The sequence below is a fragment of the Tachypleus tridentatus genome, chromosome 13, assembly GCF_004210375.1.
Source record: "Tachypleus tridentatus isolate NWPU-2018 chromosome 13, ASM421037v1, whole genome shotgun sequence".
In the NCBI taxonomy this organism is placed as follows: domain Eukaryota; kingdom Metazoa; phylum Arthropoda; class Merostomata; order Xiphosura; family Limulidae; genus Tachypleus; species Tachypleus tridentatus.
The window spans coordinates 3338583-3353708 of record NC_134837.1 but is presented as its reverse complement, the minus strand read 5'-3'; the positions used below and the strand labels follow the sequence as shown (position 1 = coordinate 3353708).

At 36.3% G+C, this 15126-nt stretch overlaps 1 protein-coding gene across 1 annotated transcript in view; it reads left to right on the top strand.

Annotated features, from left to right (window-relative positions):
* LOC143240384 (dual specificity protein phosphatase 22-like) overlaps nt 1-14676 on the top strand; it is a 43486-nt gene extending 28810 nt beyond the window's left edge. The window contains exons 4-5 of the mRNA XM_076482715.1: nt 8626-8750; nt 14490-14676. Coding sequence (XP_076338830.1) covers nt 8626-8750; nt 14490-14667 — 303 coding nt within the window. The 3' untranslated portion in view covers nt 14668-14676. The remainder of the gene's footprint in view (nt 1-8625; nt 8751-14489) is intronic.
* Nucleotides 14677-15126: the final 450 nt, after the last annotated feature.

The following is a 15126-nucleotide window of genomic DNA, read 5'->3' as shown; positions in this document are numbered from 1 at the left end:
TATCTCCTTCCACGTGTGCACTAGATATAGAATTATTAGACACATCACGTGACTCATGGGTATCTTCCATTTGAGGAAAAAAATTAAATATACAGCTCTGCTAATACACCAGTAACAATTACCAGAAAAAAAACCTAAATGTGTAGTAAACAGTGAAGACACACAGGATGCGAACAATTATTACCAAAACTATTTGCGTAAGAACAGTACGACCCCCAAGTGGCATAGCGGTACGTCTACGGACTTACAACGCTAGAAACAGAGTACAGGCAGCCAATTGTGTAGTTTTATGCTTAACTTCAAACAAACAAAGACAGTAAATTATTACAATCGGTTGATATCTATTACGTAACGTAAAAAGTGTTTACGACAGTTACTTCAAACAGGCCCGGCATGGCCTAGCGCGTAAGGCGTGCGACTCGTAATCCGAGTTTGCGCCCGCGTCGCGCTAAACATGCTCGCCCTCCCAGCCGTGAGGGCGTTATAATGTTACGGTCAATCCCACTATTCGTTGGTAAAAGAGTAGCCCAAGAGTTGGCGGTGGGTGGTGATGACTAGCTGCCTTCCTCTAGTCTTACACCGCTAAATTAGGGACGGCTAGCACAGATAGCCCTCGAATAGCTTTGTGTGAAATTCCAAAACGAGTCAAACAAACGAAGGTAGTGTGTCATCATATTCGCTAATAACTCGATTGAAACTGAAATTTGGTGATAAACACTGTTTTAGACGCACTGGTAGTTAAATACAATTAAAAATATAAACAATTTAACTATACTTCCAAGGACATGACCGTTAGAAACATGTATCAGTTAAGGTAACAATAAAGACACTATATAAATCAAACTATATAAGTTGTCTTAAGCCTCAATTAATTTATAATTCATAAACTTTACACATAATTGAACATACAATTTTGTTCGTGCATTAAATATCGCATTACTTGTATCTTCTTAACTACATCACGGTATGTTACTTAAAAAGAAAACGTTAAATATACAGTCGTTATTTTCAAACTTACGATAGATTCTCTCTGTGTAAAGATACATTTTACTGTTTGTTCTTTAATTATATCGACTGTTTTTATTTTCATACATTGCACTTTTGTGAAGGTTCGTTTAAGTACGCACCCGAACAATGAGCTTTGTTTACTTTAGGGACTAAACCTAAAATATTTGCAGTATAAGCCATTAATTTCACGAATGAGACACCAGGGATCTTGAAAAAAGACAACTTTTATTTTCGTTTTTGAGAGTTGGTAGCTTTATTTCATCTGTTGTACTTACGACCATCGAATCGGATTCTCACATATTAAAATAACTATATGTCATGGGTTACAAATATCAGTGATTATAACATGTTTGTTTATAGCTAAGCACAAAGCAACACAATGGGCTATTTGTTCTCTGCCCACCAGAGGTATCGAAACCCGGATTCTAGCGTTGTACGCCCAAAGACACGCTACTATGCAACTGGAGAGCGCTTGTAAAAACCATCTTTTTCCGTCCCTATATTTAACTTGTTCCAGGCTCTGCTATAGTACATCTGAATGAGTCTCAATTACGTGGTAGCTTTCATCATCACGTTCGAAATGAAATCCGATGGTTTACGTCAAGTTTGTCATCAGAAACTATGTAAAATAAAATATGGTCTTCTCTTAATTATTATCACTGTACAGTTGAAGTTACAATCAATAACTACAAATCTGAATCTCAGTTACACATCTGTCATATATAATATAAGCACGTGAATAAAGACGTTTATGGAATTTTGAAATTATTATATACAGTCATGTGAAAAAGTTAGGACACACTATGAAAGCCTGTGTATTTCTGTAACATTTTTGGATATATAGATATTTAATCTCAATTTTAACAATACTGAGAGATTATAGGAATATAACTAAACAATTAAAAGTGAAGAAAAGACTTTTCAAGTTCTTCTGTAAATGTAATTCTACAAAATGCATATTCTAACTGAGGAAAAGTTAGGACCACCCTACCCCTAATAACTAGTGTTATCCCTCTGGCTAAAATAACTGGAGTGAGACGCTTCTTGTAGCCATCTACCAGTCTCTGATATCGGTTTGAAGAAAGTTTGCCCCACCCTCAATGCAGAATTCTGTCAGCTGTGAGATGTTTGAGTGGTTTCTTGCATGTACAGCCCGTTTCAAGTCACTCCACAGCATCTCAATTGAATTAAGATCTGGGCTTTGACTCGGCCATTCCAGGACTCTCCATTTCTTAAGTTTTCATCCAGTCCTTGGTGGATATACTGGTATGTTTTTGGGACATTGTCGTGTTGCAGAGTCCAGTTCCGCTTCAGCTTTAATTTTCGTTCAGATGGTCTCACATGATCCTCAAGCACCCTCTGATACACAGTAGAATTCATGGTGGATTCTATGATTGTGAGCTGTCCAGGTCCTGCTGCAGCAAAGCAGCAGCAAACCATGACACTTCCACCTCCATGCTTCACATTTGGTATGAGGTTCTTTTCCTGGAATGCTGTGTTTGGTTTACGCCAAACATGTCCTCTGTTCTGGTGTCCAAATAATACAAATTTGGGCTCATCTGTCCAAAGAACATTATTCCAGAAGTCCTGGTCTATGTCTACATTCTCTCTGGCAAACTTCACTCTGGCCTTGATGTTTCTCTTAGAGAGCAAAGGTTTCCTCCTTGCACACCTCCCATTCAAGTTAAACTTGTGCAGTCTCTTTTTGATTGTAGAGGCATGCACTTTCACATCAACAGTAGCAAGAGCTTGCTGTAGGTCCCGGCATGACATGTTAGGGTATTTGGAAACCTCTTTTAGCATGTTGCGGTCTGTTCTCGAGGTGAACTTGCTTGGACGATCAGACCTGGGCATGTTGGCAGTTGTTTTGAAAGCCCTCCAATTGTTGACTATTTTCCGGACAGTGGAATGGCCGATTTCAAAATATTTTGGATCTTTTTAAATCCCTTACCAGACTCATAAGCTGCTACAATTTTCTTTCTGAAGGCCTCAGACAACTCTTTTGCTCTCACCATGGTGCTCACTCTCACTTCAACAGTCAGGAGCACACCAAACTAAATGTAAGCCTCATTCAAAATTCTGAGTAACGATCTTCTAATCATGTGCACATGGTGTGATACACCTGTGTGTGTGAGTTTATCCATTTTAAGTGGAAATAAATGTGGGAGTGTTCTAACTTTTTCCTCAGTTAGAATATGCATTTTGTAGAATTACATTTACAGAATATCTTGAAAAGTATTTTCTTCAGTATTAATTGTTTAGTTATATTCCTATAATCTCTCAGTAATGTTAAAATTGAGATTAAATATTTATATATCCAAAAATGTTACAAATATACACAGGCTTTCATAGGGTGTCCTAACTTTTTCTTATGACTGTACGTAATTTAGTTTTAATGCAAGAAACTCGAGCAAATTTGAAAGGTAGATCTGCCTTCATCATGTTGAAAATAAGGTAGATCTGTCTTCATCATGTTGAAAGTAAGTTAGCTCTTCCTTCATCGTGGCCCGGCATGGCCAGGTGGTTAAGGCAATCGACTTGTAATCCGAGGGTCGTGGTTTCAAATCCCCGTCACACCAAACATGCTTCTCCTTTCAGCAGTGGGGGCGTTATAATGTGACGGTTAATCCTACTATTAGTTGGTAAAAGAGTGACGCAAGAGTTGGCGGTAGGTGGTGACGACTAGCTGCCTTCCCTCCAGTCTTACAATGCTAAATTAGGGACGGCTAGCGCAGATGGTCCTTCATCATGTTGAAAATAAAACATCTGGTCGTGTTGTCACAATATCATCGGATTAAATACTGTGTTTTTATATTACTATTTAAACCTATATTTTTATTAACAATGAGCCGAAATTCAAGCAAATATTTACTCCCTAACAAAAGGGGTATCGCTTTCACTTGTCTGTGTGTGAGTGAACAGCTCGTTTGTTATTAAACACAGAGCTACACGGTAGGTTATCTCCCCACAGAAATCTAAAACCAGTTTTTAGTGTTAGTCTATATATAAGCCCATATATAGACTTACCGCTAAACTACTGTGGACATGTACATATTATGAATTAAAAGGTTTTTATTTTATGTGTGAGACATACAACAACCAAACGACACTAATTTGTAGTTCTCCGACACTTCATAATCGATACCCTTACCGTTTGTTTTGCTATCATTATACAGATTTGTTAAAATCTGTTAAGCATTGTTCTAATTTGTATCGAAATGTAACTTCGTCGTTAGTGGACTGTAGGCAGACAACAGGTCGTAATAACAAGAGTTGGATGCATGTTTCATATAACACTCTCTGATTGTGAATAACATAATATAACGAGCATTACTACGAGTTCTAGTTCCCTCCCGCTAGTACATATGTAGTTTTATAGGAATTAGGATTAAAGATTTTCAATAAATCACAGAAACTTAGAGACTCAAAATGTTGACAATGCCTGACTTATGAATTTTTAGCTTTTCACCTGAAATGTTTCTATGTCTTGTGACAACACATTAACCTCACCTGTTTAAATAATTTGACATTTCTGGCTCGTCGATGTTTAACCACTCACGTATTTCTTTGTATAAACTCTACGTTAACTGTTCACCTATTTATAGACGAACAGTATACATTTTTTCTACAGGCATTTGATTGTAATCGAATCACACGAAGCGCCACCTTTAATATTCACGCTTTTTGTATTAATTTAAGAAACAGTCTTTCTCTGCACCCCTCGCTGGACTCAGCAGATATCCCGGTCTGGCTTTCCTATAAGGAAACAAGTACTTTCCCTGCATCGTTTTGAGAAAAGATAATTTGTTGGCTGTGTGTGGTCAGAAGCTCACATCTACACCTTACATTTCTGACGAAAGCAGTTATACTTATGGAATTACATTTTCATTACGGCCTATAATAAATTGAACACCAACGAAAACCAACACATTTAGTGTATTTTTATCTAAACTGTACGGCTCAATTGTAGAAAAATAAAAAACTCTTCCATGTAGAATAATAGAACAGTAACTTTATTATCAGATACATGTAGGACAATAGAACAGTAACTTTATTATCAGATACATGTAGGACAATAGAACAGTAACTTTATTATCAGATACATGTAGGACAATAGAACAGTAACTTTATTATCAGATACATCTAGGACAATAGAACAGTAAATTTATTATCAGATACATGTAGGACAATAGAACAGTAACTTCGTTGTCAGATCCACGTGGGACAATAGAACAGTAACTTCGTTGTCAGATCCACGTGGGACAATAGAACAGTAACTTCCTTGTTAGATCCACGTGGGACAATAGAACAGTAACTTTGTTGTTTGATCGGTGTAGGAAATAGAACAGTAAGTTTGTTCTTAGATCTATGTAACAGAATAGTTTTAACTTGAAGAAAAACGAACCTTCAATCGGTAAGTTTTGTGTTTGGTTAGTTCTGTGTGTGTTTAGTTTTATATTGTAACGTTTAACATATTCTCTTATCAAACAAAAGAAACGGCCAGGATCATTTATTTAAAAAAAAAACTGACATTTTTATTTCAAAACTACAAAATAATCGTGATTTATGCTATTAGGAACATATAAGAAACGTCAAACCTGAATTCATGACCATATTGAAACCTCCGTGACAAATGTGAACCTGGAAAACCCGGATGTGAATGAGATGTTCAGACTTTCCGTACTCTGTTGTAATATTAACTCTGTGTGGATTGAAGGACACGTCAGGTATTACTGTTATCATACACACACTAAAATAAATCATATAATAATTAAATAGAGCACATATGTTACTTCTGTTACACAGACAAGACCACAGGAGATATATAAAATGTAGAGACAGTGTAATTCTACAGAATATTGCTTGTGTTATACGTACATAAGAAAGCACATGACAGTTAAAAAATGGGTTTACACATGTAGTTCGTGTAATGAGAAAACATGTTTACATCTGGTTTCTTTACCATGAACGATGTCCTAAAGAAACGAGTATATTCTGTTTACGTTTGTTATTGTTGTTATTTTATTCGCATGAGTAGATTAGTAGGGTCTGCTTTTTGTATTGTTTTATTCTTTAGTTATCCTGCCTTTCCTGGAAATGCCTCCAAAGCAAATTTATCTTGTTTTATTTTTAGTTTAGTTTCCTTGGATATTACGTATTTAATATTTATGACATGCTAGATAAATTATTATGTCTTGCTGTTTATGTGCTGTGTTTCTTTGCGTGTGTGTTTATACCGTATTTAAAGGATTGTAACAAAACATACGCTCTTGGTTTCACAAACGTTTCTACTTCTTTCACAGTTCACGTGACTACAACGCTTTGATGTGAAATAAAGATGATTTCACCATAAGTTATAAACCAGTCATGTTGTTCTTTTATGAAATTATCTAAAAAAAAACAAAAGAAAAACACCAATGAAACAGTCGATGTATTTTTAACTGCAATTTTCATGTTAACATGAATCTAATGAATTACTACATAAATGAAGTGATAACACAACAGTATTTACAGGTTGGAAAATCCCTCAGTTGATAAGCGGTAAGTTCACGGGCTTACAACGCTAAAATCTGGGGTTCGATTCTTCGTGATGAACAAAGTGCAGATAGCCTCTTGTATAGTTTCGCGATAAAACAGTCAAAAGCAGATTGAAGGTACGTGGATTTCCGAGAAGACTTTACAGTGGTAAAAATACGTAGTTCAAATCACGTGTGTGTGAAGACTGAACAGTGCTAAAGATAAGTAGTTTACCATACGTGTTTGTGAAGACTGCACAGTGCTAAAGATAAGTAGTTTACCATACGTGTTTGTGAAGACTGCACAGTGCTAAAGATAAGTAGTTTACCATACGTGTTTGTGAAGACCGCACAGTGCTAAAGATAAGTAGTTTACCATACGTGTGTGAAGACTGCACAGTGCTAAAGATAAGTAGTTTACCATACGTGTTTGTGAAGACCGCACAGTGCTAAAGATAAGTAGTTTACCATACGTGTGTGTGAAGACTGGACAATGGTATGGGTAAATAGTTTACACAACGTGTATGTGAAGAGTGGACACTGGTGAGGATAAATAGTTTACGCTATGTGTGTGTGAAGACTGGACAGCACAAAGATAAGTAGTTTACATTACGTGTGTGTGAAGACTAGATAGTAATAAGGATGAGTTGTTGACATTACGTCTGTGTGAGGACCGAACAGTCGTAAGATAAGTAGTTTACACTTCGTGTGTGCAAAGACTGAACAATGGTTAGGATAAGTAGTTTACACTACGTACGTGTGAAGACTGGACAATGGTTAGGATAAGTAGTTTACACTACGTGTGTGTGAAGACTGGACAATGGTTAGAATAAGTAGTTTACACTACGTGTGTGTGAAAACTGGACAATGGTTGGATAAGTAGTTTACACTACGTGTGCGTGTGAAGACTGGACAATGGTTAGGATAAGTAGTTTACACTACGTGTGTGTGAAGACTGGACAATGGTTAGATAAGTAGTTTACACTACGTGTGTGTGAAGACTGGACAATGGTTAGGATAAGTAGTTTACACTCGTGTGCAAAGACTGAACAATGGTTAGGATAAGTAGTTTACACTACGTGTGTGAAGACTGGACAATGGTTAGGATAAGTAGTTTACACTACGTGTGTGTGAAGACTAGATAGTAATAAGGATGAGTTGTTGACATTACGTCTGTGTGAGGACCGAACAGTCGTAAGATAAGTAGTTTACACTTCGTGTGTGCAAAGACTGAACAATGGTTAGGATAAGTAGTTTACACTACACGTGTGTGAAGACTGGACAATGGTTAGGATAAGTAGTTTACACTACGTGTGTGTGAAGACTGGACAATGGTTAGGATAAGTAGTTTACACTACGTGTGTGAAGACTGGACAATGGTTAGGATAAGTAGTTTACACTACGTGTGTGTGAAAACTGGACAATGGTTAGGATAAGTAGTTTACACTACGTGTGTGTGAAGACTGGACAATGGTTAGAATAAGTAGTTTACACTTCGTGTGTGCAAAGACTGAACAATGGTTAGGATAAGTAGTTTACACTACGTGTGTGTGAAGACTGGACAATGGTTAGGATAAGTAGTTTACACTACGTGTGTGAAGACTGGACAATGGTTAGGATAAGTAGTTTACGCTACGTGTGTGTGAAAACTGGACAATGGTTAGGATAAGTAGTTTACACTACGTGTGTGTGAAAACTGGACAATGGTTAGGATAAGTAGTTTACACTACGTGTGTGTGTGAAGACTGGACAATGGTTAGGATAAGTAGTTTACACTACGTGTGTGTGTGAAGACTGGACAATGGTTAGGATAAGTAGTTTACACTACGTGTGTGTGTGAAGACTGGACAATGGTTGGGATAAGTAGTTTACACTACGTGTGTGTGTGAAGACTGGACAATGGTTAGGATAAGTAGTTTACACTACGTACTTGTACACATTAACTATTTCTGATTTTAACATGTGTCGTCGTACCACATGTCCATTGTTGTGACGTTTTAAATTATATCAGATGTGAAATTTGTAGAATTATTATTTTAATTTGAGTAAAATTTTAATATAAGTTAAATATCGTTTTGTATTTATCAACATATATTTCTAGGACAAAGAATATTTATGTATACAAGCATCTGATACACCGTATCAAAACTTAATCCAGTTTTTCTCTCGATGCAACGATTTTATCCACAAGGCTCGCACTAATGGAGGGAACGTGCTCGTTCACTGGTGAGTATCTCGTTACAAAATAATCGTTTTCTCTTTGTTTAAAAGTTAAGAACAACACGTGCGTCTTTATTTTTTATTATTTGTATATATGTTTCTTAGGAGTGTATTCCCACTATTTCTTTAAGAAACTATGTTTAACTATGAAGTACATATTTCAGTGATTTGATGAATGAAAAACGTGACCTTCGACCTAGCAGAGGCAAATGAAGATTACTTGCTCGATCCTGTTTCACACTAACAAAAACCGAGTAATATTAGGATGATTTTACATTTTATTTCATGGTTTTAGTATTTATGTATCCTCCAAACACAGACTCATTTAACTACCAGATTGTCAGATTTCATATAATAATTGGTAAACATTAATTACATGTTTTTGTTTTCAGTTTAACTTCAGTTTCTCGTCATCATGACCAATTCCATCAGTTAGGACTAAAAGTGGTAAAAACAACATAGTGATCAAATACAAGTAATGAAGTATGTAATTATTTATTGAGGATCTTTTAACCCCAACCTAACAGCAACCTTTAACTGGCTCAGAAGCAAGTCTGAGGGCTCAAATGCTAAAAACTGGGTTTATGGTCGTGGTGGACACAGCACACGTAGCCCCTAGTGTATATGAAAACATAAATATCATATTAACTATTTTTAACGTAAAGTTTTAACCAATTCAGTAAGTTATGAAAATCGTACAGCTCTTAATTTGAAGACAAAAATAGTTACTTACTTGAAGAACATAACCACTCATGCTGATGAGGAATTAGGTACCAGAATAATGTGATTTCTTGGGATATCAGGGTGTGTTCTTCACACACTTTCCCCCTCACTCTATCTTTCGGTTATGTAGTATTTATTAGACTAGATTATTTCAAGAAGTATGTTCTTTTTATTCTCTAACTGTCACTTAATAAAGCCAGTACTGTTTTTCTAGGAAAACTACAAAATGACTGGTACCATATTTGTAACTAGTCTTGTAAACATGTTTGAAAACAATAAGTAAAGACTGTTACACATCGACTGATTCTGGGATCACAGTCTCCACTGTTCCTAATCGACTGATTCTGGGATCACAGTCTCCACTGTTCCTAATTCCTTACGCATTTTGATTTAATTTAGCAACCAGCAAACCATTAACAAGATTCATTTTTTTTGTTTGTTTGTTTTTTACTCTCAAACTTCACATATTCATGATTGTATTCTTTAGTTACAAGTCTACGGCTTTACAGCGCTAAAATTAGGGTTCGATTTCCCTCGGTAAACACAGCAGATAGCCTGATATGATTTTGCTACGAGAAAACACAAACTTTATTTACAAAATAAACACTTTTATAGCTTTGAAACCTGAAATGTGAAACTTACTGTTACACTTTTTACATTATCTTCACAATTGGTGCAAAAGAAGTTGTTGAAAGTATAAGAAACAATAAATTATTTATTTTAATCTTATTTTTATTTATTTTAACTACAAATATTCAGTGGTTTTAAAATACAAAATTTACGCGATATTAGTTCATTTTTTCTGGTTACTTTTAAAATTAATATTTGCTGAATAGAACTCTGTATGCCCCCCGCTAGTACAGCGCAACGTTTATAGATTTACAACGCTCAAATCAGGGGTTCGATTCCCCTCGATTGGCTCAGCAGATATCCCGATGTGGATTAAGCCTGAACGTTTATAATGCTGAAATTCATGGCTCGGTCCGTGAGATGGGAACAGCAAAGGAGACTCGTTCAGTTTTGAGTCACACGGTGTTACTGTTTCACAATATAACTTCTGTTAGAGGTATGAAGAGACAAGATGTCAGAGCTCTGTTTACACTTCTGTTAGAGGTATGAAGAGACAAGATGTCAGAGCTCTGTTTACACTTCTCTTAGAGGGATGAAGAGACAAGATGTCAGAGCTCTGTTTACACTTCTCTTAGAGGGATGAAGAGACAAGATGTCAGAGCTCTGTTTACACTCTCTTAGAGGGATGAAGAGACAAGATGTCAGAGCTCTGTTTACACTTCTCTTAGAGGGATGAAGAGACAAGATGTCAGAGCTCTATTTACACTTCTGTTAGAGTGATGAAGAGACAAGATGTCAGAGCTCTATTTACACTTCTGTTAGAGTGATGAAGAGACAAGATATCAGAGCTCTGTTTACACTTCTGTTAGAGGGATGAAGAGACAAGATATCAGAGCTCTGTTTACACTTCTGTTAGAGGTATGAAGAGACAAGATGTCAGAGCTCTGTTTACACTTCTGTTAGAGGGATGAAGAGACAAGATGTCAGAGCTCTGTTTACACTTCTGTTAGAGGGATGAAGAGACAAGATGTCAGAGCTCTGTTTACACTTCTGTTAGAGGGATGAAGAGACAAGATGTCAGAGCTCTGTTTACACTTCTGTTAGAGGGAAGAAGAGACAAGATATCAGAGCTCTGTTTACACTTCTGTTAGAGTGATGAAGAGACAAGATATCAGAGCTCTGTTTACACTTCTGTTAGAGGGATGAAAAGACAAGATATCAGAGCTCTGTTTACACTTCTGTTAGAGGGATGAAGAGACAAGATGTCAGAGCTCTGTTTACACTTCTGCTAGAGGGATGAAGAGACAAGATGTCAGAGCTCTGTTTACACTTCTGTTAGAGGATGAAGAGACAAGATGTCAGAGCTCTGTTTACACTTCTGTTAGAGGGATGAAGAGACAAGATGTCAGAGCTCTGTTTACACTTCTGTTAGAGGGAAGAAGAGACAAGATATCAGAGCTCTGTTTACACTTCTGTTAGAGTGATGAAGAGACAAGATATCAGAGCTCTGTTTACACTTCTGTTAGAGGGATGAAGAGACAGAGATATCAGAGCTCTGTCTACACTTCTGTTAGAGGGATGAAGAGACAAGATGTCAGAGCTCTGTTTACACTTCTGTTAGAGGGATGAAGAGACAAGATGTCAGAGCTCTGTTTACACTTCTGCTAGAGGGATGAAGAGACAAGATATCAGAGCTCTGTTTACACTTCTGTTAGAGGGATGAAGAGACAAGATGTCAGAGCTCTGATTACACTTCTGTTAGAAGAATGAAGAGACAATATGTCAGAGCTCTGTTTACACTTCTGTTAGAGGGGTGAAGAGACAAGTTTGCTGTTCATTGTTTGATACTGTGAGCGAATGTGACTGATTTGGCTAACTGTATAGAGTTATAATTATCAGTGTGATCGTGCTGTCCTTAACTACAATAATAACTATTGCCACATTCCTTCAACATTACTGTTGTTGTTTTTAACATCGATAAAGAAGAGAAAGAAAAGTACAATAAGCTATCTGTACATTGCCTACTATGCATACCGATTTTTAGCCTTAAAAGACCTCAAACTAACCGATGAACCATAGATGAGGCTTGCTGCAATATTTGTATGTGAACACATAGTTGGACGGTGGGCTGTCTGTTCTCTTGTCTTCGTAGATGACGGTTTTTAGCGTTTTAAGACAGGGTCAGGGGGGCGTTGGATCGACTTTCAAAATGTTTATTTAACTGAATATACACTGCTGACCAAAATCCTAAAGCCAGTGAACATAAAGAAAAAATATGCATTTTGTGTTGTTAGACTCAACCACTTATATGAGCAGAGCTTTAAAAGATGAAAATAAGAAAAGGGAAAATAAAAATAAAAAACTTCTTTAGCATTTAATAGGGAAAATGTGAACATTATGAAATTAGCCTAAATACCAGCTGGTTAAAAGTTTAAGACTATACTGATACAAAGCGTTAATCGGGAAACACGTAACGAAATTTAGTTATTTGTGTTCAAGCATTAGAGTTGTCAACATCTCCCACTGACATTTCCTGTGTTATATTGAGTAAAAACCTGGCAAAAGCTAAAAAGTTGACAGAGTTTGAACGTGGCAGAATTTTCGAGCTCCAAAAGCAAGGTCTCTCTCAACTATCGCTGGTGAGATTGGGCGTAGTAAAACTGCTGTTACAAATTTCTTAAAAGACCCTTAGGGATACGGAATGAGAATTTCAAGAAGTCGGCCCAAGAAAATTTCGCTAATGTCGAGCAGGAGGATTCAACGAGTTTTCCGGCAAGACACCAGCCGATCTTCGAACCAGATTAAGGCCCTTACAGACGCAGAATGCAGCTCAAGAACAATAAGACGGCATCTACGTTAGAAAGACTTTAAAATCCATAAACGTCTTCAAAGGCCACGCCTCCTTCCACGCCACGAAACAGCTCGGTTAAACTTTGCTGAGAAGCATCAAACATGGGACGTAAAAAAGTGGAAGAAGGTTTTGTTCTCTGATTAGAAAAATGTAACCTAGATAGTCCAAATGGCTTCCAACGTTACTGGCACGATAAGGATATCCCACCGAAGACACAATGGAGCTTCAAGTTATACAGGGGCGTGAAACAGCAGTTGGCTACATTGGCATGTTGGAGAGAGCATCCTTATTGACTGAAGGTCCTCGCTTGTGTGGAAACGAATGGATCTTTCAGCAGGACAATGCTACAATTCACAATGCCCGCAGGATAAAGGATTTTTTCATGGCGAATAACCTGATTCTTTTGGACCATCCAGCGTGTTCGCCCGAACTGAACCCCACTGAAAATGTTTAGGGTTAGATGGCAAGGGAAGTTTATAAAAATGGACGTCAATTCCAAACAGTGCATGATCTTCGTGAAGCCATCTTCACCACTTGGAATATCATTGCAGCCAGCCTTCTGCAAACGCTTATATTGACCATTCCAAAGCGAATGCTTCAACTTATTCGCAATGACGGCCGTGCAACTCACTACTGAGACCTCTTGTTGGGCATTTCCTACCCTGTTTAGGACTTATTTTTGGTATGGTCTTAAACTTTTGACCAGTTAATATTTAGAATATTTTCATAGTGTTCACATTTTCCCTATTAAATACTAAAATTGTTTTTATTTCTATTTTCCCTTTTCTTATTTTCATCTTTCGAAGCTCTACTCAAATAAGTGGTTGAGTCTAATAACGCAAAATGCATATTTGTTTCCTTATCTTTATTAGCCTTAAGATTTTGTATATTAATTGGATTGAAAGTCTAATAATAATCGAGTGAGCAACGGAAACAAGGAGGATATGAACATTATAAAACTTCACACACATATAAGTAAACACACGTATATATTTTCTAAATCATTCAATATTTTGAACAATGAGACTTCGATGACGGAAAGTGACTTTGTCTTCTGAGAAAAATAATAAATTGATAAAAAATTAATTCAAAGCTATAGTTATAAAAACACGTTTGTTAGACCGAAGTTCATGTTTAATTACAATATTGTTTAATATTAATTAATTCAAAGCTATAGTTATAAAAACACGTTTGTTAGACCGATGAGACTTCGATGACGGAAACTGACTTTATCTTCTGAGAAAAAATAATAAATTGATGAAAATTAATTCAAAGCTATAGTTATAAAAAAACACGTTTGTTAGACCGAAGTTCATGTTTAATTACAATATTGTTTTAAAAATTACATGAATGGTTTATACGTAAAGTTGATGATACTTTAATTAGTTTAACGAAAGGTAAGTAATAATATCTTTCCTCAATCTATATGATTTATGTATAACATGAGTTCTCCCTATGAGTCACTGCTAAGTACAAAAATCTGGAATTCTATTATCGCCAGTTAACTATATTTTGATAACTTATATATACTTAGGATTTACTTTATAATTGTTGCTTTACAATGACGTTTTTAATTACAAATGTTATGTTGTTAACTATAGTTTAGCAGGAGTGTCTCGTAGTGTAACCATTGCAGTGGCTTACGTCATGTCCGTGACCTCTCTCAGCTACAGGGACGCCTTGAAAGTTATCCGTGGAGCTAGAAGTGTGGCCAATCCTAACTTTGGATTCCAGAAGCAACTGAGTGACTTCGAACAGCGTAGAGTAAAAGAGGTATAGAACTATAATCAGTCGGTCACATAGTAAATCTTCGTTCCATGTGTCACTTAACAAAATATACTGATCCTAAAACATGTATTTTTGGTAGGTCATACATTTCCTGATCTAATTAATATTTCTTTAGACCTAGAAACGTTATGTCTATAATTTTATTTACGATTCTAAGGTAATTTATAATGATCGTCAGTAGAATGAAAAGAAATAACAAGGACTTAACTGTTTCAGTTGAGATATGTTTCATTTCAGGTGTGTTTGTAATTTGAAGATCAACACAATTATTTGTGTTCAGTCTTAGACAAAAGCTACTATATTTAGGCTTAAACATATTAGATCCACGCTGTATCTGTAACTGTGTTTTAGTGTTAACTGTGTTCTAGAGTCTAGTTTGTCATCTCCATAGTAAACTTTTAGTTAGGTTTAAATATGATATGTTACTTTCCTATAGTTTCGAATTATCCT